This window comes from Furipterus horrens, unplaced genomic scaffold, assembly GCF_987537825.1.
Source record: "Furipterus horrens unplaced genomic scaffold, mFurHor1.1.pri manual_scaffold_13, whole genome shotgun sequence".
NCBI classification, from domain to species: Eukaryota; Metazoa; Chordata; class Mammalia; order Chiroptera; family Furipteridae; genus Furipterus; species Furipterus horrens.
Window position 1 is genome coordinate 49,813,574 of NW_028327183.1, and position 27,109 is coordinate 49,840,682.

The 27,109-nt window shown below is 53.1% G+C and overlaps 1 protein-coding gene across 1 annotated transcript in view; it reads right to left on the bottom strand.

The window, feature by feature from the left end:
- The window catches only part of LOC149995122 (myosin-14-like), a 70,416-nt gene that overhangs the window by 4,198 nt on the left and 39,109 nt on the right, over nt 1-27,109 (bottom strand). The window contains exons 18-35 of the mRNA XM_090260554.1: nt 26,055-26,176; nt 23,608-23,677; nt 23,312-23,472; nt 22,235-22,343; nt 21,230-21,361; nt 20,210-20,416; nt 18,139-18,276; nt 16,118-16,241; nt 15,385-15,556; nt 13,587-13,799; nt 12,914-13,058; nt 12,090-12,296; nt 9,963-10,067; nt 9,730-9,882; nt 8,252-8,500; nt 4,525-4,737; nt 2,622-2,834; nt 1,707-1,868 (exon numbers count right to left, since the gene is read on the bottom strand). Of these exons, the coding sequence (XP_090116680.1) occupies nt 1,707-1,868; nt 2,622-2,834; nt 4,525-4,737; nt 8,252-8,500; nt 9,730-9,882; nt 9,963-10,067; nt 12,090-12,296; nt 12,914-13,058; nt 13,587-13,799; nt 15,385-15,556; nt 16,118-16,241; nt 18,139-18,276; nt 20,210-20,416; nt 21,230-21,361; nt 22,235-22,343; nt 23,312-23,472; nt 23,608-23,677; nt 26,055-26,176 (2,895 nt within the window). The remainder of the gene's footprint in view (nt 1-1,706; nt 1,869-2,621; nt 2,835-4,524; nt 4,738-8,251; nt 8,501-9,729; nt 9,883-9,962; nt 10,068-12,089; nt 12,297-12,913; nt 13,059-13,586; nt 13,800-15,384; nt 15,557-16,117; nt 16,242-18,138; nt 18,277-20,209; nt 20,417-21,229; nt 21,362-22,234; nt 22,344-23,311; nt 23,473-23,607; nt 23,678-26,054; nt 26,177-27,109) is intronic.

Here is a 27,109-nt window from a genome sequence, read left to right on the forward strand (position 1 = left end):
TCTCACTCACAGGGAACACCCCCCCTTGCAGCAGCCCTGTGGGGGCTCCTCAGCTCCCCTAGATCACTGCAGACCTGGACTTCCCCACCTGCCCACAGCGGCTTGCTGTGTGACCTTGAACCAGAGCTCTCCCTCTATGGGCCTCAGCTGCCTCCTCTTTAAAAAAAGAAGTCCCCTAACATTAAAGTAAGCCTAAAATAGTTATAATATTTGGACTGTGCAGAAATAATAATGATGCCAAATACTCGCTGATATTTACCTCGGGCCAGGCCCTGTTTTATATACATACTGGCTCCTTAATCCTCACAATGCCAGTTAAGGGGGGAACTGTTTTCTTCCCTGGGTGGCAGATGGAGGAACTCAGGCACAGAGAGGTTTACAAACGGCCAGGGTGGTAAATGGCAGAGCCAGGACTTGAACCCAGGCTACCTGGTTCCAGGGCGTACCCTTCTAGCTGCTTTGCTACCTGGCTATCCTACTTAGAATGTGTAAAAATGCCAGCATAGGGATTTCTCTTCGAGGGTGCTTAAAATAAAGAAACATAAAACTCAAACCACCATTTAAAAACCCACTGTGTCTTTACAACAGAATAGTGCATAGCTGTTAATAACTATAGTGGGGACTGCAGTGGGCTTGAGAGCAGTAGGACAATGATCACTGTTATTATTATTACGTGCTTGAGCCCTGGCTGGTGTGGCTCAGTGGGTTGAGTGCAGGCCTGCAAACGAAAGGCTGCCAGTTCGATTCCCAGTCAGGGCACGTGCCTGGGTTGCAGGTCAGGTCCCCAGTTGGGGGCGCACGAGAGACAACCGATTGATGTATCTCTCCCTCTCTTTCTCCCTCCCTTCCCCTCTAAAAATAAAGAAATAAAAACTTTAAAAAGTTATGTGCTTGATAATAATAGCTTTTCTGTGTAGGGGTTTTTCTCTCAGTGATGACAGAGAGGCAGCTCTGACTTTCTGGGAGGGATCTTTCTATCCCACTGCTGCCCAGTGGAAACATATTGCAAGGACAATGCTGTTTACACTGTCCAGCAGCCACGTGAAAAAGTAAAAAAAAAGAGGTGACATTAGTTTGAACACTACCTTAGCCTAATACATCCAAAATGTTATTTCCATTTATAATAAAAAATATTGAGCTGTTTTTATTTATTTATTTATTTATTTTGTACTAAGTCTTCAGATTCAGTATGCAGTTATACCTGCCCACATTATACTTGCCCAATAGCCACACCGCGCTGGTACCCACTGTACTGGACAGCCCAGTTCTACACTTTTTTTTTTTCTTAAGACTTGGCTCTTTAGAGCACTTTCAGGTTCACAGAAATATTGGGCAGAAGGGTATAGAGGTTTCCCACATACAGAGCCAGACATTTGTTACAACTGATGAACTACCTTAATACATCATTATCTAATATTTTTTTCTAAAACAAGCATAACTTTCATAATCTTTCATAACGGGGGGCGATGCGGAGGTATTTCCCTTTCAAAAATTAAATAAGATGGGAGAACTGGACTTAAAAATTAAACACTTTGAATAAAGGCAATAAAAATATAAAAAGAACCAAGTGAGCCTTTGGGGCATGGGTGTTTATAAGGATGATGACTCCTCTGGGTGCTGCTGGTGGGGTGCAGAGGGAGGGGCTCCGGCCGGTCACCCCCGCGCGGTGGGGCCGCCCATCCCCGCGCTTCAGCCCCGCCCCTTACCTGCATCCTGCGAAGCTGCTTCACCGCCTCCTCCTTGCCCTGCCCCGCGGCCGAGATCTGGGCCTTCAGCTCCTCCAGCTCCGCCTCCAGCTTCTTGCGGGCGGCCACCGCCAGAGTGCGCTGCTTGCGTTCCTCGTCCCGCTCCACCTCTGCATCCCGCAGCTAGGGTGGGCGAGGGCGGGCCGGTGAGTTCAGGGCACAGGAGCCCCAGGTTCCCTCTACGCGTTCGGGACAGCGTGTCCACGCTCCAGCCCCTGCCCAGGCCTGCAGCCCGGTTCCTCCTGCCCCTGCCTCTCCCCACCCCAAGCCCCCGCCTCTGCTCCCATCTCCCTGCTCCAGAAGGGTCTCTCTACATCAGAGTTGAACTTGCCCTTCGCCTGCTCATGGCCCTCCTGTGGCTCCCCGGTGCCCCACCCCCCAAGCAGGGGGCAAAGTCTTGGCCCTGCACCCATGGCTGGATCAGGGGAGATAAAAAAACACCCAGAGACCCCAGCCTGGGTCACAGGTTCCATTTCTCCTTGCAGGCCTCCCAGCTCCAGTCTCTCCCCCTGCAGTCCGCTGCCCACGTGGCCCCGGAGGGGTCTTTCTGACTCTCAGAGCTGACCTGCCCCTCCCATGTGCAGCACCCTAGGGTCTTGCCCGCTGCAGCCCCTAGGACTGAAGAGAAATGAATCAATGTGCAGGTGGCCCAGCGGGTCAGCGAGCCCGTGATGAACGCACGGGGATGTGGGGGCGCTGTGGGCTGCGGTCACCATGGGGAATGGGCTGGGGAGCAAGAGGCTGGTGGCCAGCAGATGGGACTTGAGGAGAAACACCAGGGAGCAGGTGGGACCTCCGGCCCTCCTGCTGCCGGTAACCCCCAAGGCCCAGCCAGCTGGACGGTGCCCTACGGCCTCCCGCGTGGCCTGCTGGTACCTGCTTGGCCAGCTGCCGCCGCCTCTCCTCCCCGGCCTCGTCTCGGCCCTGCAGATCCCGCTCGTGCTGTGCCTTCAGAGCCTGCACAGTCACTTCCAGGCGCAGCTTGGCATCTTCGGCGGCTGTCAGCTCATCCTCCAGCTCCGTCACCTGCGTTCGCAGGTCACTGGCTGCCTGTTCTGCCACCCGGCGGGCTCGCTCCAGCTCATGCACCTGGTGGAGGAGGAGAGTGAGCACGGGGCAGCAGGGTCCCTCGGACAGACCCTGATCTGTCCTAGGAGAGAGTGAGGGGACCCCAAGTCAATGGGCCCATCCTAGTTCGTTCATTCATTCACTCATTCAACATTTCCTGGGCACCCACTTACTACGTCTCGTTCCGAATCATGTACAATGTTTTGTTAAGAACCTAAGCACAATAATTCTACTATCGGGAGCTCTTGAGAGTCCAGTTCAAGTCTTAGGTCAGCTGACTCTCACACATGGTGGACTGTTTTGGATAGTGAGCTCACTTCCCTGGGACTTCCCCTTTGGGAATGCTGCGTGGAAATGGGCCGAAGGTGTGACCCCAGAGCTGTCAGGGTTTGTTTCTACCAGACCGTCCCCACTCGCTCCTATTTTTTTCCAGCTTGGGGGGTACCCAGACTTTTCAGGGAGGTATAAATTATTTAAAAATCCCATATGCCCTGTGGAACAGATCTGGGCTCACAAATTCTCAGATACTCTCTCCCCCACCCCCGCCCCCCTCTCTGTCACCTCCTCAGAGACACGTCCCTCGGCCAGTCAGGGCCTCCCTGCTGCCCATGCTCCTGGCACTGAGTCCCTTTCACCTCAGCTGTAGTCACTTGGTCATGTCACATGTGCTTGACTGTCCTTTTGTGCGACACCGGCCTCCCACACGGGACTGAGGCTCCACGGGGCAGGGACTGTTTCTGAGCAGGACCACTGCTCAGCGACCACTGCTCAGTGACAGGGTTGACTTTTAGCCCTTGCAAGGGACCACTGGTCTGCCCTCCTATTTGGCACCTGCCAATCCACTTTGTTTGCTTGAAGGAATCAAACTTTGTCTCATCAATATCTTATTCCCCAAAAAGGTCACTACAAAGAAGAGGCCTTAGTAGTTGGAGTATGAGTTGGATTTGGGCTCCAGTATCCCTGGAGGTTCAGGCCAAGTCTGGGGGTTCTCTCCAGGCCTGGTTAAAAGCTCTATTGCATCAATGCCAGAGGCCAGGTGCTCAACTAAACACGTATGTGCCAGTGCCTCCAGTCATCAGTCAGGTGGCCTCTGTCCCTAGGCCCGTCATGGCTGGTGCCCCACAGACATATTTACTGGGTAAATGAAGGAAGCATGAAGTGGAGGGTGGACCTTTCAGAAGGCTGGGGCACTGGCTGAGTGAGGGGGCCCGGGAACAGGCCTGGGGTACCCCTCACGGGCCCTGGAGGGACGGATGCGTCGGGGGAAGACAGAGGCCTGTGTGGCTTGGGGGTGACGCAGCAGGTCTCCTCACATTGTGTGTGTGTGTGTGTGCGCACGCGCGCACGTACATACTCATGTTTGGGGAGTGGTTCTCAGCTTCTATGTTGCAGGAAATTTTCTTCATGTTTTCTGTCTCTTGAGTATTCACACACATATGTGATGTGATTCCCATGCTCTACATGTACATGGGAACATGCATGTTTGGTGAGCAGACCTCATGCTTTGTGTGTGAACATGTGTGTTTGATGGAAGATTCTCATGGTATGTGTAGGTGAACACATGTGTTTGGTCAGCATCTCTGCCCCTGTTCTGTGCTTGTGCATGAACACACACTTGGACTACTGGGTCTATTCATGTTCTGCACGTGACAGCACACGTGTGCACACAGCTGTCACGTGGGTCTCTCAGGGAAAGGGGACCCCCGCTCACGCTCTTGCCGACGTCATCCTTGCTGCTCAGCAGGGCCTCCATCTCAGCCCGCAGGGCCCGGTTCTGTCGCTCCAGCTCCTCACGCGCTTCCTGCTCCTCCTCCAGCGCCCGGGCCAATGACAGGGCCCGAGCCTCACGCTCCCGGCCCTCGGCCTCCACCCGCTCGCGGTCCTCCACTGCCCGCAGCACAGCGGCCTTCTCCTCTGCCAGGAGCTTCCGGGTTGAGGGAGATGGGGTGAGGGAAATAGATTAGCTGAAAGGAGTGTACAAGGGGATGGGGCAGCCAGGGACAGAGACAGACAGACAGAGGCAGAGACATGGAGGGACGCAGAGGATTCAAGCTGCAACGTGTCTCACACCAGCTCAGCTCTTGAATAGATCAAACTCATCAGCCCCTCACTCTAGATACAGAAAGAGGAAAGGGTGTTTCTTCTTCTTGGGGTAGTGGTAGAAAAAAAATACACCTATATTTTAAAAGTGTACTTCAACCTTTACTGTTTTAAGCCACAGTCATTGAGCCCTGGCTGGTGTGGCTCAGTGGACTGAGTGCCAGCCTAAGAACCAAAGGGTCGCCAGTTTGATTCCCAGTCAGGGCACAAGCCTGGGTTGTGGGTCAGGTCCCCAGCTGGGGGGTGCATGAGAGGCAACCACACATTGATGTTTCTCTCCTTCTTTTTCTCCCTCCTTTCCCCTTTCTCTAAAAATAAATAAATAAAATCTTTAAAAAATAGTAAGACAAGATCATTGAAAACAATAAAACTTACAATGCAGGCAAAGAAGGGAAGAGAGTGGGACTCAGTCAAGAGAAAAATCAGTCCATGAAAACAGATCCACAGACGGCCTAGATACTATCGCAGAAGGACTATGATAAGTTTCAGGGCAAGATGGAGACTATGAGTGAAGAGACTGGGTTATCTCAGGAGGGATTTGAAACCATAAAACAGAACCAGACAGAACTGAAAAATAAAATAAGTGAACCCAGAAAGTCACTGGATGAAACGGAGGGCAGACTGGACGCAGAAGAATTCATACACTTGAAAACAGGTCAATAGAAATTCCCTAACAGAGCGAAGGAAGAGCAAAATGAACAGAGCTTTAACCACCCACGAGACAGCACCAGGCAGTCAAGCAGACATGTGTTTGGAGTCCCAGAGGAACCGGAAGAAAACCCAATGGGATCTATAAAAAAAACTACCAGCACTAATAAGTGAGTTTAGCTAGACTGTAATAAACAGTATCAATATACAAAAATTGATTGCATTTCTATTCCTTAGCAATCAGAAATTGAAAGAAAAACAATAGCATTTAAAATAGCATCAAAAATATGAAATGCTTAGATATAAATCTGACAAAAGATGTGAAAAATGTAACCAAAAACCAGAAAACATGCCTGAGAATAAGTTAAAGAAGATCTAAATAAACAGATCATGTTCCTGGGCCAGAAAACTCAGTATTGTTAAGATGTCAATTCTTCCCGAATTGACCCATAGGTTCTACACAATCTCAAATCAGGAGGATTTCTGTGGTGTAGAAATGGACAAACTGATTCTAAAATACATAGGGAAATGCAGAGGACCTGGAAGAGGCAAAACAACTTCAAAAAAGAAGAAAAAAGTAGAGAACTAACACTACCCGGTTCTCAGTATCTACGCAGAAGCAAGTGGGTGGAGCCTTTTCAACATGTAGTGTTTGAGCCATTGGATATCCATATACATTAAAAAAATAACCTGGAGCCATGGTAATATGAAAAAGGACTCAGAGTGGATCATAGACCTAAATGTAAAACCTAAAGCCAGGAAACTTCAAGGGAGTAAACAGAGGAGGCATCTTTGTGACCTTGAGCTAGGCAAAGATTTCTCTCAAACACAACACCAAAATCATAACCCATAAAACAACGCATTAATAAACTGGACTTCAGGGGGGAAAATCAGGACAACTGTAATAGCATAATCAATAAAATCAATCAAATAAAAAAATAAATTGGACTTCATCAAAATTAAAAAGTTTTGCTCTTAGAAAGACTCTGTTAAGAGAGTGTAAGACTGGATAAAGCTATTTGCAAAGCTATATATCTGATAAAGACCTTGTATCCAGAATATAAAATAAACTTTCCAAATTCAATAATAAGAAATAATCCAATTTTTAAAAAATAAAGGCAAAGACTTGAATAGACACTTCACCAAAGATGTGTGGATGGCAATAAGCAGTGAGATGCTCAACACCGTAGTTCATTCGGGAAATGTGGATTAAAACCCCTACATGCTATTAGAAAGACTAAGGCTTTATTTATAAGAGCCCAAACTAGAAACTCCCCAAAGGTTCATCAATAGGTAGTTAATAGAGATACAAAATGTGATTTATCTATACAGGAACAATACTCAGCAGAAAAAAAAAGTGAAAGGAAAGAAAAAGAATGGATTATTGTTACATGCAAAAACATGGATGACTCTCAAAATATTGGGAGTGAAAGATGCTCACCAAAAAAGAGGTTTCTGTTAAAAGAATTCATATAAAATCCTAGAATACAAAAAAGTGGAGCTATAAAGAGCCACGCTGATCTTTGGGAGTGCATTAAGCAGTCACACATACAAGTATGTGGAGCCTGAGAAGAAAGGGAAAGAGGGAAGAAGTGGCATAAAAATATGTGAAGAAATAATGCTAAAAATGTCCACTGTTGATCAAAAACAATAACCCAGGAAGCCTGGCAAACCCAAAGCAGGACACATACAAGACCCACAGATGCACATATAATCAAACTGCTAAAAACCAAAGATAAAGAGAAAAAACTTAAACCATCTAGAAAAACACATCCCGTGACCCACAGGGAGACAATAATTTCAATGTCTGCTAACTTTTCCTCTGAAACAGGGGAGGCCAGAGACCATGGAATGGTGGCTCCCAAGCGCTGAGAGAATAAAACTGGTTACCTAGCATTCTCTATCCAGTGAAAATACCTTTCAAAAGTGAAGGTAGAACAATGATGCCTCCATTTTCTAGATTAAAAAAATGAGGCACAGAGAGGGTGGTGCAATTTTCCTAAACCACACAGTCAGGAAGGGGCTGAAACTCAGGTTGCCTAATCTCTTCTTTGTTTTTAATCTTCACCTGAGAACATGTTTATTGATTTTAGAGAGGGGAAGGGAGGGAGAAAGAGAGGGAGAGAAACATCGATGTGAGAGAGACACATCAATCAGTTTCCTCTCATACGCACCCCAGCTGGGACCAAACCGTCAACCTAGGCATGTGCCCTGACTGGGAATCGAACCTGCAACCTTTTGGTTTATGGGATGACCCTCCAACCACCTGAACCACACCGACCAGGGCTGGGTTTCCTGAGGTGAATGCTCTGGGGTGCTGAGATCTTCATTTCACCCTCAGATTTCCAGGTGCTTAATAGTATCCCCATTTCCTAGATGGGCACAATGAGGCTGAAATGGACAAACCAGCTTGCCCGAGGCACAGGGAGCCAGCAGGAGAAGCAAGATGTGTTATTTCATTTCATCCTCGCCAGCCCCCTTTGGTGCACCCTGAGGACACGTCTGGGAGTAAAAGGGGTGCTAACAGTAGTTATTCTGGGACAAGAGACATGGCCAGGCTGGCCGGGCGTCTTATCTCACAGACTCAGAGCGAAGAAGCGTCTGGCCCTCTGGTCCCGGTTGCCCACAGTGACGACGCGAGGCACGGACTAGCACCCCTGCGTCCCAGCGGGGTCCCAGAGGCGGCCCACCTGGTCGAATTTGCGCTGCTTCTTCTCCAGCGCGCTCACGAGCTGTCGCTGCTGCTCCAGGTCCATGGTGACGTCGTCCAGCTCCTGCTGCAGCTGCCGGCGGCCCCTCTCCAGCCGCTCCACCGCCTCCGTCTTCTCCACCAGGCGCTGCGTCAGGGCCTCGGCCTCGCGGACGGCCCGGCGCCGGGCCTCTTCCCCTGCCTCCAGCGCCCCCGCCTCCTCCTCCTGGCGTCGCCGCCACTCCGAGAGCTGAGGGGGAGCACAGAGAGGGTGGGTGGCAGTCATGGCTGTGACCAAGGTGTGAGCTGGCAGCACCCCGTTCCCCAGATGAGGAGACTGAGGCCTGAAGAGGGAAGTGACTCACTGGATTGGGCTCTTCTGCCTCGGAGTGGGGTTGAGGTGGTGAGTTCTATAAGCTTCTCCACGAGATTAAAATTATTCCCGCTGCGACCCAGAAGATGAATCAGACCCCAGCTCTGCCCTGGGGAACCCCCAATCTGATGGAGAGGACTAAGTGTCACAGCCAGGGTGATGGAGGCTAAGGTAGAAGTGTGGGGGCCATGGGAGTCCCCAGGAGGGGCTTAGACTCTGTTTAGAACATTTAAGGGAGACTTCCTGGAGGAGGCAGCATTGGAGATGGAACTTAAGGTATGCATAGGAGTTTGCCAGTTGAAGAAGGGTATTTGCAGGCATGCATTCATTATTCATTCACTCAACAGGCATTTCTCAAGGCCCCCCATAAGTCAGGCTCTAGGTTGGCCTATGTTGGGACCAGATCTACCTCAAAGTCCTGCTTTAAAGGAGCTCTCCATTTGGTGGGGGGGACTCATGGGCAGAGACTATTCCAGCCCAGGACGACTGGAGTGGGGACAGGGGAGAAAGAAGGGTCGTGGGAGCTCAGCGGGGGGGGGGGGGGGGGGGGATGGACAAGGAGGTGGCCAGAGACTTTCCACAATAGCGAGTCCTGAAGCATGAAAAGCGCTTCCCAAGTGAAATGGGGAAGGCAACGGGAGAGGTGAACACAGCTAGAGAGAGAGGAAGGACCAGAGAATGTAGGGCCTCCCAGGCGAGAGCCATAGCTTTGTTCAGGGAGGAGCCGGGAAGCCATGGGAGGGCTGTGAGCCAGGGAAGGGCAGGGTCAGCTCTGCGGGTAGAGAGACCGCGTGGAGGATGAGCCAGAAGAGGAGAGACAGGAGGCTGGGAGGCTTGAAGGGAGGTGGAGATGAGGATCCAGGTGGCAGAGGAGGAGGCCTGAGCAGGGCTGGGGCTGTGCGGACGGAAAGTAGGGGCTAAGTCAGAAAGTCAGGACTCTGCACTGACAGGCCGTGGGGGCCGAGGGACAGTCGGAGGTGGGACTGGCACCCAGAAGGTTGGGCTGTGGCTGGTTGGGCAGTGGGGCCATCTCTGAGCCAGGGAGCCAGGAGGAACAGGTCGGGGCACTAAGTGTTCCCTTGAGGTCTCCCTCCAGCGCCACTCACCTGGACCTGGGAGGTCTGCAGCTCACGGCCCGCCCGCTCCCTGGCGGCTGCCTCCTCTTCCAGCTGCTCCCGCAGCCCCGCCATCTCAGCCTCCAAGGCGCGTACCCGGGACCCCAAGGCCAGCTTCGCCCTGGTCTCCTCCTGCAGTAGCTCCTGTAGAGGGAGGAAAGAATGAATGTCAGGTGTGCGCACAAGGGTGGGAGGGGCTGGGTGGGGTTGGGGGCTGCGGTCACCTGGGTGTCGTGCAGCTGGGCCTCTGTGCTGCTCAGCTCCTTGCTCAGCCGGATGGCTCGGGACTCGGCCTCACTCAGAGCCCCAGACACATTCTCCAGTTCGGCCTGTGGGAAAGGGGCACCTTCCAGCAGCGGCTTCCACCCAGCCCAGCCCATCTGCTCCTCCACCTCCACCTGCAGCCTCTACCACACAGCCAGTGGGGCTGCGAATGGTACAGCCTCTGTGGAAAACAGTCTGGCAGTTCCTTAAAGGGTGAAACACAAGTTTCCATACTGCCTAGCAATTCCGCTCCTAGGTGTGTACCCAAGAGAAATGAAAACATGTCCATACACAACACGTACCGGGACCTTCACAGCAGCATTACTCACAGGCAGAAACAACTCAAATCCCCATCGGCTGATGAGTGGATAAACAGAAAGTGCCCAGGAACTATTCCAGGCACTTGGCAACTTTTGGTTCCCTGGGTCCGCACACCAACCCTCTGAGGGAGACACCACTATCATTCCCAGTTGACATGAAGGAAAACGGAGGCACAGAGAAGCTAGGAAATGTGCTTAGGAGCACACAGCCGCAAGTGGTGGAACTGAGATTTGAGCGCAGGCAGAATGGCTCCGGAGCTGTACTGTCCAAAATGGCGGCCCCTAGCCGTATGGGGTCGCGTAAAGTAAAATTAAATAGAAGTAAAAACCCAGTTCCCTGGTTGTACTTGCCGCAGTTCAAGTGCTCGCTAGCCGAGTGGATAGCACAAATACAGAACATTTCCAATGCTGGGGAAACTTCTGCTGGGAGGTGTGGCCTAGAACTTCCGCTATCAGCCATCAAGCTCTCCTTTCGGTGACACTTTTACTTTTGTAACGTGTAAAGTGCTTATTAGCACCGTGACGACTGCACAGCATGGTTCCATTTAGGGCAGACCCTAGCGTCCCTCCAAATCCATTCTCCCTTGGTCCCGCTGTGACAGGTTATTAACTGGGCCCCTGGCCACCCACTAGAAACTACATTTCCCAGCCTCCCTTGCAGGGAACTATGGTCATGTGATTATAGTATGGCCAATGGAATGCAAGCAAAGTGATATATGCAAATTACATTTCTTCCTAAACTGGAGCACAGTTGTGCCCACAACCCCAGATTCCACTCTGAAGATGAGGTCGATGCCCACTGGGACTGTGGAACAATAAGGCCGAGGACCCTGGCTCTTGGGCCACCTCATGGAGCAAGTATAGTGTCCTGCTAGCCTGAAATGCTTACCTTGAGCATGTTCATTGGGAGGGAAAGACACATGCATTTTATTTAAAATGATGAATGCTGGGGTCTCTCTGTTGCAGCAGCCTAACCTTTAATGAGTACATACACGCTCTTCATCTCTTTTCCCCTGTTGGGGCTGGGGAATTGAAGGCATTCTTCCCTCTGTTCTTTTTGCTGTTTGTATTCTCAATAATGAACATGTATTGGGTCATTTAGTCAAAAACAACAACATCGAACCCACTGTTCGCAGAGTCACAGAATGACGTTGTTCTCACCCGGTTCCAGGCATTCACTCTGTGTTTTTCTGATCAGACCCTCCATATCACCCTGCCCAGGCTCTGTAGCTTCAGCTTCACTGGAGAGGACACTCCAGCGTCATCACAAGATGTCGATTCAACACGGGAGGAGACAGATAGCGTGTCATTCCCGAGTTGGACTGCACAGCCATTCTCGGCGGTGCAGATAGACTATTAAGAAGCTACACCATCGTCTCTCGAGACGGACGGCTGCCGACGACGACGACGATCAGACCACAGATTACCGAAAGCCAGACGAGAAGCCTGGCAGGGTGAGGAGCTACAGGGCCAGGCAGGCCAGGGTCCGAGTTTTGGCTCTGAGTGACGTTAGACAATCAGCTTCACCTCCCTGGGCCTCAGCTTCCTCGTGTGTAAAGTGGGAACAATATTAGCACTGCCATCAAAGGAGAGTCAGGGGGACCCAGTGAAATGCACAGGATGCTTGGTATACAATAACCACTCACCAAGTACTAGCTAGCCATGTGTGATTATGTTAGAAAGGTTGGAAGGGACCAAACAGAAGCCCAGAGAGAGCAGGCGTCTCCCTCAAGGCCACACAGCAGAGACCACGCCTGCCCCACTCACCTGGGCTCGCTGCAGCTTCTCGGCAGCCTCCACTCGTGCCCGCTCCCCGTCACTAGCCCGGCCCTGCACCTCCTGCAGCTGTGACTCCAGGCGGCGCCTCCGCTGCTCGCCCTCTTGACGCATGGTCTGCAAGGTACTCAGCTCTGCCCGGAGCTCAGCCACCTCGGTCTCCAGAGCCAACCGGGTCTTCTCCCATGCACCTTTGCCCTGGCAGGGAAGAGAAACAAGCAAAGATTTATGATTCCCCCCACCAACCAGGTCAGGCACGTTCTTGCCTCAGGGCCTTTGCACTGGCTATTCCCGCTGGAAGTCCTCACTGTTCCTTAAACAACAAGGCACATTCCTGCCTCAAGGCCTGTGCACTGGTTATGCCCCCTGCCTGGAACTCACCTCCCCACTGATGCTGGGATGGCTCAACCCTCAGCTCCCTCAGTTTTTTAACTCAGATGTCACTTCTCACAGAGCCCCTCCATGGCCTCTATTTAAAGTCACAAGCCCCTGACTTAGCACCTGATCCCCCTTTCCTGTTCATCATTTCCCTGTAGCACTCATTACCCCAGTATCAATTATGAATATGTTTACATTGTCTACACTCTGCCTTTCCTGCTAAAACAGGAGCTCCGCAGGGAAAGGTTCGTTGGTGGTTTTGTTCACGGCTGGTGCGCACCCAGCGAATGCTGAATGAAGATGGAACGAGGACGTGGATGTGTGAGGAAGGAACCCCAGGCAGATGGGCTGGCCTGGAACCTGCCAAGGACACCTCCTCCAACCCAGCATCCTGCCCTCCCTCCCTGGGCCCCACCCCCACTCCTGCCGTAACCCACCCTCCGGGCCTGTTCCAGCTGTTCCGCCAGCTCTCCCAGCGCCTGAGTGTGGCGCTGCCTCAGCTCCTGCACCGCCACCTCGTGAATGCGTGTCTCCTCCTCCAGAGTCTTCTTCAACTCCGTCACCTCCTGTTCCCTCTTGGACCTTTGATTGGGGGACAGGGGCAGGGAACAGAATTTCAGAACAGGGGAAGGCAGGGACTATGGGGGAGCCCCCCAACAACTGGTTGGGCTTCCGTTTATTGTATCTGTCCAAGAATGGGACCTCAGTGTACGCCGAGGGGGGAATGTGGCTTTAGGGGTGAACTCCTACTCATCTTTCAAAACCCTGTTCAAAAGGCCCCTTCCCAGGGATGACTTCCTGAACTTCCTCCCGTGGAGGCGGCTTAGGGGCCTTCTCTTACCATGCTACATGACTCCATCAAAGCCCACTTTCTTCTGGACCGGGTCTGCTCTTTGCCCAAATCTGCCTCCCCCAAGACTGGGAGTTCCTGGGGGCCATGCCTGGGTCTGACTCATCTCTGTCCCCAGCTGGTCCAGAGCTAGTACTCAGTAAACAACTGTTGAATGACGAACCCTCTGTAGAGATGGAGAATTCGCACCCAAGGCCTTCTTCCCTCCCCCGCCCCTGCACGTGCCCAGGCTGTGCCGGCGCCGGGCAGCCGGGCCTCACCGGAGCTCCTGCTGAGCGTTGGTCGAGTCCAGCGTATCTTCCAGCTCACCCCGCAGGGCCTCCAGCTCCTCGCCTAGGTCCCGCCGCTGCTTCTCTGCCTTGGCCCTGGCCGCACGCTCGGCCTCCAGGTCTTCCTGGGCCTCGGCCAGTCCTGCCTGCGCCTCCCGAAGGGATTTGAGCAGCTGGGCCCGTGACCCGCCCTCCTCCTCTACCCTGGGGGCAGACAGGACCTTGGAGTTAGTTACAGAGGCAGGCAAGGGGCAGGGAAGGCCTCCTCTTCTGGGGGCGAAGAGGCCAGATGTGGCCTCTTTGGGGGGACCTGTGCTGGGTTCACACACAGCTCTGCCCCTGGGCATGTGCCTCCAGGATTCAGAGCCTCAATTTCTGAGCTGTAAAAGTGGAGCAACACTAACTAATCCCAGGGACACTTGCTAAGTAAGACCCTGCCATGTGCAAGCCCTTTGCTCTATGGTAACGCTTATGCCAGACGAGGAAACCGAGGCGCAGAGCAGGGAAAGCATGTGCCCACGGCACACGGTCAGCAAGTGGCAGAGCTGATCCCGGAGACCCGCCCCATAACCTCTATAGAACACAGCCTCTTGCAAAGAGAAGTGGAATGGAGGGGCAGCTCTGACGGGGGGTTGCGCTGACAGGGGTTTGTATCCGCTGCTGGGTAACCTGCCTGGCAAGTGACAACCTCTCTAAACAGCAGGCTCCTGGTCTGTGAGAGGCATGAACACCCTACTTCACGGGCTGCCGTGAGAATGGCAATAAAATTAATAAGAATGCTGTATGATCCCCCTTATCGAGAATAGGAAAGTCTGCCCTGACTGGTGTGGCTTAGTTGGGCATCATCCTGCAAAGGTTGCTGGTTCAATTCCCAGTCAGGGCACATGCCTGGGTTGCAGGTTCCTTCCCCGATCGTGGGAGAGGCAACCGATCAATGTTTCTCTCTCACATCAATGTTTCTCTCCCACTCTGCCTCCCTCCCTTCTCCTCTCTCTAAAAATAAAGTCTATTAAAAATATAACAAGAACAAAGCAATAAAGTAATGAAAAGTGGTAACAGACACACCCAGCAGTTACTGAGGGCTCAGGGTGTGCCAAGCATTTTATGAGCACCTTCTTATTTAATTCCTACATTAACCCCCACTTTATAGAGGAAGAAACTGAAGCTACAGTGGTGATGTCATTTGGGTGAGGTCACATGACCAGAAAGGGGAGGAGCCAGGATTTGAACCCAGAAGTCAGACTCAGGGTGCGTGTCCTTACACACACACACACACTCTCCCTGGACCAGCAGTTCTAAGAAGCACATTTTTCCTACAGTCAAGGGTGTCTCGGTTTGCATAAAGTGCCGTGGATCAAAAGCATTTGAAAAGCCCAGCACCACATCTAGGACATGGGAGGTGTTCAATAATCATGAATGTGTCATTATAATGATTCTGGTGCCTAAGATGGTCTGACTGCTTCTCAAGTCACGCTGAACCTGGGCTGCTCGGTGAGGGGAGGCTGAGCAGGGGAGGGAGAAATCCCATTTTCTTGCCCCAGTTCTGAACCCAGAACCATGCAAGTTACTAGACACCAGGGCCTAGTTTCATCGTTCCCTTAAGCAGGTGGGCTTGGAGCTCTCGTCAAGGCCAGTTCACACAGGGGACACTGAGGCTCAGAGAGGGGGTGGCGGGTGCACAGCCAGTGAGCAGCCCTGCCCCGGGAGGGCGTCGCTGGGGTGAGCCCCCGTGCTGGCAGGCCAGGTGCAGTGCTCCGTACCCCGCCGACCTCCCACCCCGACCACGCACCTGGCCAGGGCGGCCTGCAGCTCCTCCTCCTTGCGGCCCAGCTGGGCCCGCAGCTCCTCCACGCGCTGCTGCTGTTCCACCATCTGCTCCTGCAGCTCGGAGCTCTCCCCGTCCAGCCGCCGCTTCAGCTTCTCCAGCTCCTGGCGGCCCTTCTCCTCCTTCCGTAGGCGGTCTGGAAACGGGAGTGGGGGCCATGCACACGGGCGCCACACCCACATGCCCCACGCCTGGCAGCTCCCGCGGAGACCCACGGCCCGGCACTTGCCAGGTGTCAGACTCAGCTCAGCATCTTCCTCCTCTTTCCAGCTTCCCGGCCAGACCCTCAGACATTGCCCCCTTCTCCTCGCCCCCAAGGATGGCCTCTGCTCCTGCTTACTGCCTCTCTGCCCTGCCCTCTCCTCCCTGTCTTCCCGGCCACCGGCCTCCGGCGCTTGATCCCTTCTGCTTCTGCTTCTGAGTCCATAGCAAAAGACAGAGAGGCAGAGGGACCAAAAAAGCATCTGAAGCAGTGAGTGGGACAGTCAGAGAGAGGGAGAGACCCAAGACAAGAAAATGGCACCGAGAGACAGAAACAACGTAAGAGCTAAGAGGACACCCACTGTCTCAAGCCTTCTTACCCCCATTTAGCAGATACGACCACTGAGGCTCCGTGTGGCACCGGAGGCTGGCCCCAGGGGTCCCCAGGGAGCATGCACAGCCCCCCCACGGCTGCCCACTGCGGGAGGGCACTCACCCTCCATGTCTGCCATCGTGGCCTCATATTTCAGTCGGAGCTTATTGAGGCTCTTGATCTTCTCCTCCTCCTCGGCGGCCTGGGACGAGAACTCGGCCAGACGCTCCTCCAGCAACTTCCGCTCCTGAGGGCCGTGGGAGGTGGGGCCGTCAGGGGCAGCCCTTGTCTGACCCCCATCTCAGGCATCGTTCTCTTTGGGGTGTCTGCTTGTCTCCATTCCCTCCGACCCTCCTGCCCCCAATCCCTTCCTCCCTTCCGTTCTAGTCTAGGGTCTGTACACCCATCCCAGCCCGCCCGGTCATGCCTGTTAACTGCGGTGCAGACTCGCGTTATTGGAAATACAGCACCACTCACTGACCACCAACCCCGGATGAGCCCAGAGGGTGATTCTAATCATTTGCTCTTGTAAATGACACTGCAACCCACGCCTGCGGCATTGTGTGTGAGTGCTGGACCCTCGCTGCTGCCCCAAGTGTGGCTCTTGGACCAGCAGCGTCAGCCTCAAACGGGAGCTTGTTGGAGAAGCCGGGTCTCGGTCGCACACCGGGCCTGCTGCACAGGCTCCCCAGGTGCACGGGTCTGTGCTCGTGAGCGTTTGCGAGGCACCAGCCCAGAGCAGAGCTTTCCAAACTGAGAGCAGTTTTAGAAATCCATGCAGTGGGTCAGCACGACCCTTAAAAAGAAGGAAATGGGCCCTGGCTGGTGCGGCTCAGTGGACTGAGCTCTGGTCTGCAAACCAAAGGATCACCGGTTCGATTCCCAGTCAGGGCACATGCCTGGGTTGTGGGCCAGGTCCCCGGTTGGGGGTGTGCGAGGGGCAACCACACATTGATGTTTCTCTCCCTCTCTTTCCCCCCTCCTGTCCCCTCTTTCTATAAATAAATAAATAAATAAATAAATAAATAAAATCTTTTCTTTTTAAAGAAGGAAATGGAACAGAGTACGATAGAATAGCCACAGCACCACAGGAAGGTTCCAGAAAACTCCTGTGCATCCTTGAGCTCTGCTCAGGCATGGGTCCTCCAGAAAGCCTGAGGCCACCCTGACCACCCCCAGAAGAGATCAGGCCACCCCTCTCCACAGTTTTCTGTTCTTTCCTGCCACAGTAATTATAACTAAGTCACACAGTGTGATTATGCTTATTTCCTGTGGTGACTCATGTAGCATCCCTTTCCCCTGGGAGGGCATGGGTGGCTTTCGTCCCCTGTGCCGAACGCAGCCCTGGCCGTGGTTGGTTCGAGACGGCGGCAGGCCCTTCACCATGCCCTCATCCTGGGGTGGAGTCTAATTCCCTGCCTCCGAATCCGTGACTGCTTTAAGCTTGGTGGTCTGCACAGCACGGTCTGCAGGGCAAACCCAGGCCGCCGCCTGTTTCTACAGGTAAAGTTTTATGGGGACACAGCCATGCCTGTCTGATTGTGAACTGTCTGGAGCTGCTCTCAGCCATGATGGCAGAATTGAGCAGCCGTGACAGACACGAAGTGGCCTACAGATGTTCACTGTCTGGCCTTTCAGAGCAAATGTTCGCCAACACCTGATGGACAGAATTCAATGGAGGTGATGCTGACTGCTTCTGCTTCCCTGCCCTGGGGCCCTGAGCAGCTGTGCCAGGCAGCCAGGCTCTCTCGTGGGGAGACAGGCCACACAGAGGGGCACGGAGACACCAGACACCCAGCCCCGGCCACCTGAGAGGTGACCGCCTGAGAGGGCCACAGGCCGAGCTGCAGAACGATGGGACAGAATGAAACGGTGGCTGTTTGCAGCTGTGCGGCTCTGGGGTGTCTTGTGATAGAGTGACAGGTAACGACACACAGTCACACAGTCATTGCTCAGTCAGCACCTGCTTGAGTGACCATGTGACAGAGGGAGACAAGGAGAGAGACAGGGATCAAGGGAAACACAGCCCAGACTGCGAGGGACACAGACCCTGTGGCAGGGTGAACTGGGGGCAGACAGGCAGAGGGACCCACACACCCACCAACATGCCCACGCCCCCTGCCCGCGGGGTCACGGCCACTGACCTTGCCCAGCTTGGCGTTCTGGTCTTCCAGGAGCAGCAGATCTTCCTCAAATTTCTTCAGCTTTGCCTCCGTCGTCACCTTCTCCAGCTGAAGCTTCTGCCGGGCAGCCTCCTCTGCCTCGAGGTGAGACTCCAGCTCCTGCCATGGGGAGGAGGGCGAGTGAGGCCCCAGGGCTGGGGCCGGGGTGTGATGGGGAGGATGGGGTGGAGGTGACGGTCCACGGACCCCTGGGGCTCGGGACTCAGATGGGTCCACACTCTGGGCAAGGCTGGGGAGGATAAAACCCTTTCTGGTCTTTCTGTTCCACTCACCAGCTCAACAGGCATTGACTGAGTGCCTAGTGTGTGCCAGGCACTGTTCTAGGCACCGAGGACAAACACTGTTGTCCTTGTGGAAACTACATTCTCGTGCGTGCATGAAGATTTAGATCAACATAAACATGATAAATAAACATGTCATGTAGGTGGGCACTGTCCCCTATGGCATGTGGAGACTTAGGTGTGAACCCAGAAATTACGATTCAACATTATGAGCTGCCTTGACATCTGGTAAAATTGGGGGGAACTATAGCATCCTGGCCATAAGCCCTCCTACCCGCTCTGCTCCATGGACAAGGTCCCCGAGCCAAGGAGCCCTCTGTACCGCAGGGACCAGGCACCGTGCCTGCCTGTCCCTGCAGAGGGGAAGTCAGTGGCTTGCCATTGGGAATGAGTCAAACCAACCATCGCATCTTCCTGCAGGAACCAGGGTCACCTCCCCTTCTTGTCACTACGAAGCCTGCCTCCCACAGCCACAGTTGTTCACACTATTCCTGAGTGCGCCCCCCGGCGGCTCCCTGGGGCAGGGTATCTGCTTCATTCTGCTTGTGAGTATTCGTGACCCGTAAACTGCTGTCTATCTCATCTGCCCAGGGTCGGGTGCGGTGTGTCAGGCTGTCTCCGTAACTGAAGGGGAGGATCCCATCCTCCCCCACCAGCTAAAGAGGAGGCAATGAAAACATTCCAGAGCTCCTGAAATGTGGGCAGTGTGAATGAGCAATTACGTGTCCTGCTTTATTTTATTTTATTTATTTTAAATTTCAGGGCCCTGGCTGGTTTAGCTCAGTGGATTGAGCGTCGGCCTGCGAGCTAAGTGTCGCTGGTTCGATCTTCCAGTCAGGGCACATCAGAGAAGGAAAACTCTGACTCCAAAAAACCTCCGCTGCCTTGCGGCATACCTCTTCAGGGGAAAGGCTAAGGGAGTAAACCCCGACAGAAAATCCGGAGCCGGAGTCCCTAAGGCGGTTTGACGTTGTAGTCAACACCGGCAACTCCTGCAGCACACCTGAAGCCAAGCTGTATTGACTCCGTCTTTCCCTTGGACCCTTCAGCTGCGAAGAGAGGGGGGGTCTGCTGCATGGGCAACAGCAGACCCTCCATATCACCCTGCCCAGGCTCTGTAGCTTCAGCGTCATCGCACTTGATTCAACACGGGAGGAGACAGATACCGTGTCACTCCCGAGTCGGACTGCACAGCCATTCTCAGCGGTGCAGATAGACTCTTAAGAAGCTACACCATCGTCTCTCGAGATGGATGGCTGCCGACGACTTTAAATTTCAAATAAGACATCCAGTTAATCTGTGGGATACTTTTAAGTATGTTTGGAACAACTTGGGTATGTAAATCGACTTTTTCAACAGAAGTTATGAAATATAAGAATTGCCAAATGGAAACTCAGCCTCTAAATTGAGATGAGTCTTAAATGTAAAATATACACCAGATTTTGAAGGGCAACCCCGCTAGAGCAGCCTGCCTGTGAATGCAGCAGCACAGAGGCAAATGGAGCCAGGAGATGGGGAGAGGCAGAGTACTGAGGAAGTCACTTCAGCACCTGGATCCAGCCATGCCTGAAGCTTACACATTCTGGAGTCTCCCATTCTTTGAACCAAAAAAGTGTTCTTTCTGCTTAACCCACTTTGAGCTGTTCTCTGCAAATTCATGGCCAAAAGCAACATTGTTTGGAGAAAAGCAAAGGTAGGCAGGGTACACAGAAGGGAGGGGGCGGTGGCCCATGGGTTCAGGGGGACCAGACCTGTATATGTTGCTGCAGCCTCTTCTTCTCGTTCTGCAGCTGGCGGCTGCACTCCTCCTCCTCACCCACGCGGGCCTCCAGCTCCGACACCACCAGCTCCAGCTCCTGCTTGCGGGCTGCCAGCCGCCCCCTGGTCTCCTCGGCCTCAGCGCACAGCTCTGTCTCTGCTCGAAGTTGCTCTGCCAGGCGAGCACGCTCCTCTTCCAGCTGGGGGTGGGGTGGGAGGGCAGCGGTTAGCAGGCGGTGCTCCCAGTCAGTGGACACCAGGTCCCTCCTGTCCCCTGACTTGCTTGGCTCTTTGAGGTATAGCCCTGGAACCCATTCCTCCGCCAGGTCCCCATCTCAGGATGACCCCACATTCCGCTGGTCACCGAGTCAGAGCCCTGGGTGCCGCCCTGTCCCTCACTACTCCATCAGTCCCCGGCCCTGTCCTTCTTTCCCCGACTCCCTCTGCCTTGTCCCCTCCTCTCTGTCCTCATAGCCCCAACATGCTCAGGCCTGTTCTCCCCCAATGGACACTCTCCGCAGCCTCAGGGCCTCCAGTCTCCCCCTCTCCAGTCCACCCTACAGACATTCCCAGAGAGGCCTTTCCACCATCTTACATTTCATTTAACACTCCTACGCCCGCCCAGCAATTTAACCAAAGGACATGATTTAGGAAAAGCAAACGGAAAAATTCTCAGTGAGAAGCCGACCACCTGTATACCCTAACCCTGCTACAGAGCTGTTCCCGTGCTCTGCCCCATCCTGGAGCCCTACGCCTGGAGCATCTTGGCTTGGCAGGAACCAGCCCCCTACCCAAGACCCTGGCTACACCCCAGGGTCCTGCCTCCTGCGCACCACGGCTCAGTCACACCAGAGTTTCAACTCCTATTCAGCCCCAGTGCACCTTGGGTCTGACCTATCCTACCCCTTCTCGCCATAGCCCTGCCCGGGGAACCTGGGACTCGGCCGGAAGCCCCGCCCCTTATAATTTGGCTCCACCCCAGCCCCGCCCCACCCTCAGCCCCGCCCCCTTACCTGTGTCAAGCGGCTCTTGAGCTCGCCCACCTCGCGGGCGCTCTGTTGCTGGAGCTCCTGCACTTTCTGCAGCTCCTGAGCCCGCGCCTGCAGCACCTCATCCTGCCGTGTCACCTGCAGCAGTGGCTTCACCTAGGGGCAGGTCAAGGTGGTGAAATGGCTGGGAGGCGGCTGGGCCCAGGAGCTAAGCGTTCACACTGAGCATACGGCCGGTTTCCTGGGTCCCAAAGAATGCGGGATAACCGACCTCACTCTTCGGGCCCTTTCGGTGCAGAAAAGGGTTAGCTCAGCTGGCCTGGGCTGCCCAAACCCTGCTCATTCCAAAGAAAGGACGGGCCCTTGCCTGGGTCCTAGAGGCAGCCGCTAAGCCCTTTGAATATCTGCCTGATGGATGACTTGGTTTATCTGAGGGATGGTATCAGCTGACCTCTGGAGGGGCTGGAGACCGAGTAACAGAGGTCATCCACACGGGGCTCAGCCACCCCTATGTGACGGGTCCAATGACAACCCTGGACACTGAGGCTTGGGTGAGGCTCCCCAGCAGGCAGCATCCCATATGTGTGGTCACACGTCATGCCTGGAAGGTTAGGAGCTGTCTACATGACGCCACTGGAAGAGACACACGGAAGCTTGCGTGGGCCCCTGAACTCTGGCCTGTGTGCCTTTTCTCTTTACTGATTTTAATCTGTGTCCTTTCACCGTAATAAATTGCAACCATGAGTATAACAGTGTTTCTGATTTCTGTGAGGCCTTCCTGTGGATCGTTGACTCTGAAGGGGTCTTCTGGATCCAGCTGCACCTGAAGCTGTCCTACTTCTTTTTTCCATGTTGGTTGAAATGGGATATTTGGGTCACTTGCTACCTAAAGAATCCCGATGAACAAAGGTCTGGCTGATTGGTCCCATTTTACAGATGCAGCAAACTGAGGCCCAAACAGAGGAGGTCACTTGCCCCAGCAGACCTGCCCACAAGGCCCCCACCTCCTTGCTGCTCAGGCGGCCTCACCTTGATGAACAGCCGCCACCACTGCCAGTGTCGCAGCTTGAGGTAAGCCGCGCAGTTCCGCTGCATCACCCTGAGCGCGCTCTGCTGCTGCTGCCGCTTCTGGAAGGCCCTGGGCGGGGAGACGGGCACGTGGGAGAGTGGGCGCTCAGCCCCCCAGGCCCTGCCCCCTTAGCAACAGAGAGCTCCCTTCACTGCGTCAACTGTTATTAAGTGCCTACTGTGCTCAAGCACCGTTCTACTCCTGGTAAATCTTGTGGACAGTTCATCAGTTCTGCGCCCTCGACCCTCTCGGCCTTGACCCTCCTCAGCCCCGCAGCCTCACCTTCACCACCTGCACCCTCACCTAGCCCCTTCCCCAGGCCCCCAGCCTCCAGAGCGGTCTTTCTCCACCCACTCCTGAGGCTCCCTAGCACCCCAAGCAAGGCCCCCGCCCCTCAGCCTTGTATTTGGGGGTCTTTTATCTGCTGATCCTTCCTCCGGGCCAGTTCCAAGAAGGAGATGCTCCTGCAAACTTCCTGCATTCCTGCAGCCCAGAGCGTCTTTCCCACCCTGCTTGGTCCCCCTGGGCATCAAGTGTGACCTGGGGGGGGCGCCCTGTTCTGCGGGGCCTCCTGATGCACTTGTACGGCCCCCATCAAAGCACATCTTGCCCCAGACTATGTTGCTTTGTGCCTCTGTTGTCTCCCCCTCCAGACTGAAGTCCCTCGAGGGACTGGCCAGTAGGGTGACCACCCCGACCTAGTGGACTTGGGGCTTTCTCTGTTAGCACTGAAAATCATGCATCCTGGGAAACCTGCAGTCCCAGGCAAACAGGGAGGGTTGGTCCCCCTGTGACAGAGTCTAGCTCTGCGAGTCTCTAGTGTCGCCTTGCACTGGGCCTAGCTCACAGGGGCCCCAGGGGCCTTAGAGCCAAGAGGTGTGGGCACCTGGTGGCTCCCTCCCTTTGCCTCTCAGCCTTTCTACCATTTTGGAGGTCTTGACATCTGGGGCCATCTGGGGCCATCTGGTCAACCCCTCCCTGCATGTGCGTGCCCCTCCTTAGTCAGTGGGACCCCAGAAGACAGTGTGGTGCCTCACTTGCGAGCCAGGAATCCCCGGGCAGCTGCTTGGAAAGACACGATGATGTCTGTGACCTTCAGGTCCCGCTCCTCTTCCAGCTGGGCCAGGACCCCCGCCCGGAAGAAAATCTTACTCTGTCCCACGCGGTAGAGGTTGGGATCCAGTTCTAGGGCCTGGATCTGTGAGGGATCGGGGATGATAAGAAGAAGGGACTGTGAGAGGGGAGGTCCCAGCCTCTCTCCTCCCTCCTGGGGTTGTGCGCGTGCGCACACACACACGCGCACACACACACGTGCACATACACACACACTTACCATCTTTTCACAGGCCTGCTTCCCGTCCATAAAGCCCTTGGGGATGGCATTGGGTGTCAGGATCTCATACCTGCAGGGGACGGGCAGGGGTGGGGAGTCGAGAGTTACAGCAAACTGTCACCATGGCCGGACACTGGGATCAGAGTGACAGCTAGCAATAACCAATGACAATAACGAGAACAGTAAGAAAAGTGGACGTTCGACCTCAGCCACACCCTGAGCTAAGAGCACTAGCACCACCGCCGCCAACTTCGATAATAGCAGACCCGGCTCCATGGATACCTACCTCGTGCTGACTATGAGCGTTTATTACCTCGCCACCACTTTTCACTGAGACAGAAAATAACGGAGGGTCTCAGAATGGGCATGTAAGAATAACAAAAACAGCAGCTGAGCTCTGACCAGGCAGCTCAGTTGGTTAGAGTAGCATCGTGATACATCAAGGTTGCAGGTTCAATCCCCGGTCAGGGCACATGCAAGAAGCATCAATAAGTGGAAGAACAACTCAATGTTCCTCTCTTTCTCTTTCTCCCTTCCTCTCTCTCTTTAAAAATCAATTTAAAAAATGTTTTTAAACAGCAGTTGATGTTTTGAATCTCTTATGGGTCAGGCCCTGGGCTGCTCTACATCAATTTCTTTCCAATTTCTGAGTGGAACTCAGAATGTCAAAACAACAACAACAACATTTTATAGCCCTAGCTAGTGTGGCTCACTGGATTGATTGCTGGCCTGCGCGCCAAAAGGTCGCCAGTCTGATTCTCTGTTGGGGCACCTGCCTGGGTTGCAGGTCCCAGTAGGGGGCATGCAACTGATGGATGTCTCTCACACATTTAGATGTTTCTCTCCCTCTTTCTCCCCGCCCCCCCATCTAAAATAAATGAATAAATAAAAAAATCTTTAAAAAATACATTTTATAAACATATACATGGTCTGTCCTCAGAGCCTTGCTCCTGCTGTGCCCTCTCCCCAGATTTCAATATTTCCTATAAAATAATGTATATTATCTATACCATTTATAAACACATATATGCACATTTATATGTCATATATAATATACATTTTTAAGACTGGTGTTTGAGAATGTGTGTGTATGTGTGTGTGTGTGTGTGTGTATCAGGGTTTCTCAATCACCAGGGGTCTTGTTAAAATACAGATCCTAGTTCAGTAAGCCTGGGCGGGGTCTGAAATTTGCATATTGACCAGCTGCTGGCTGCTGGTGTTGCTGCTCCGGGGACCACACTTTGAGTAGCAAACTACAGACCTGTACTGTCCAGTACAGCAGCTCCCGGCCACGTGTGATTGCCAAGCCCTTGTAATGTCATCTGGGCAACGGAACTGAATTTTTAAAAACATGTTTATTGATTTTCCTTTTTTTTTTTTTTTTTGGAGAGAAACATCAATATGTGGTTGCCTCTCATGCACCCCCAACTGAGTACCTGGCCCACAACCCAGGCATGTGCCCTGACTGGGAATCGAGCCGGCAGCCTTTGGTTCACAGGCCAGCGCTCAATTCACTGAGTCACATGAGCTAGGGCTGTTTATTGATTTTAGAGGAAGAGGAAGGGGGACAGGGAGAGGGAGAGAGAGAAATATTGATTGGTTGCCTCCTATAGCGCCCTGATTGGGGATGAAACCCACAACCTTTTGGTGTACGGGACAACACTCCAACCAACTGAGCCACACCAGACGATACTCCAACCAACTGAGCCACACCGGCAAGAGCTGAACTGGATTTGTAACTGTATTTACTTTTCACTAACTGAACTTTAAATGTAAAAACTGAAGCAGTGTAAAATATGTTTTTCTTTAACACAACTTCATTGTCTTGATAGGACTATAATTCACTTTGACCAATGGAAATATAGTGTAAGGCACGCCACATTTCTAAGACTTGGTAGGAAAAAAAGTATGCACAATGTCTCACCACTAATTTTTATACTGATTACATGTTCAATTTACCCCATATCTTAGATGTAGTGAGTTAAATAAAATATGTTGTCGACATTAATTTTGCCTACCTCTTTTTACTTTAAAAAATATGGCTATTACAAAAATTTTAATTGTATACAGGTCTAATGTTCTATTTCTAATGGAGAGCATTGATATATACAGCTTGTGTGAAGCGTAATTTTTATTGTAATATTTACCATATTATTTGCTTTCTTTTTTTTCTAAGTTGATATTTTCTATTCTAGCCTATTCCACTGCTATTTTTTTTAAGAAATGCCAATTGCAACACGTTGATCGCAATATGATGCTCCCTGCCCTTTCTCTCCGGAGCGCACGAGCGGGTGACTGCTGGCCCGCATCACAGAGGGGAAGACTGAGCCTCAGCAAACCTCAGGAACTTGCCCGCTGTCCCGGCTCAGAAGTAGCAGCGAGAGGCTTTGGATGCAGGTAGGGTGTCTTCCAGACCCGAGCCCCGCGCCGCCCCTGACCCCGCTCACCGCTGCCGGAACTCCTGGAAGAGGATGCGGTTGGGGAAGCCTTGGCGACAGATGCGGATGCCCTCCAGGACGCCGTTACAGCGCAGCTGATCCAGCACCAGCCGCGGCTCCAGCTTCCCGGCCTGTGGGCGGTGGAACGGACACGCAGGGTCAGCGGCGCCCGCATGGGGGCGCCACTCGCGGGACGACAGCCGTCCGGGGAAACCACGTGGAACGGCCGTTTTCGCAGGTCAGCCCTGGTTGGCCATTGCGTATGGTTCCACCTATAATTTACTGAGCACCTACTACGTGCCAGGCAGAAATCCCTGCCCTGGGGAACTTCGCAGTCCAGTGGGAGAGACTGACAGCAAATGAGGTGGAGAAGTGACTAATAAATGAAAGAAAGAAATAACGGTAAGTGCGCAGTAGAACAGAACAGGAGCGGGAAGCGCTGACTTAGCGCAGAGGATGGTCGGTCAAGGTGTGTGGTGTGAACAAAGCCCATAAATCACTATTTTTGGTAAGAATGGCAAAAATGGTAAACAGTACACGAATTTAAATGATACATTCCAAGAGAGACCTTTTGCCTTGCCCATGTCCCCAGAGCAGTCAACACAATCCCCCGTTTCCTATGGAACCTTCTAGATTAGTTGTCCCCAACCCCGGCTAAACTCTAGGGCCCATGGGAAGCTTAAAACAATTAAGACAACAAAAACCACCCCCATACACACACACAAAACCCCACACCCAATGCTCCTGCCCTAGCCTAGGGCAGAATTGGAACCGCTGGGCGGTGGGATTTAACTCAGGAAAACCACCGGGCTGGATCTTTTTCTACAGCCATTTAGGCATATTATTTTATATCCATGCATCCATCAAACACTTACCGAATATCCATCACATGCCACGCACTGCTCTAGGTTTTGGGGACTGAGCAGTGAAAAAGGAGATAAAAGCACCTAACTTCAGGTTGTTCGTGTTCTGGCAAAAGGGAGTTTCTGTTTGTCTGTGACTATATAATACTCCCCTGTCCCGGCAATAAGGCTTCAATGTTGTGGGAGGGAGCCATGCCTTCC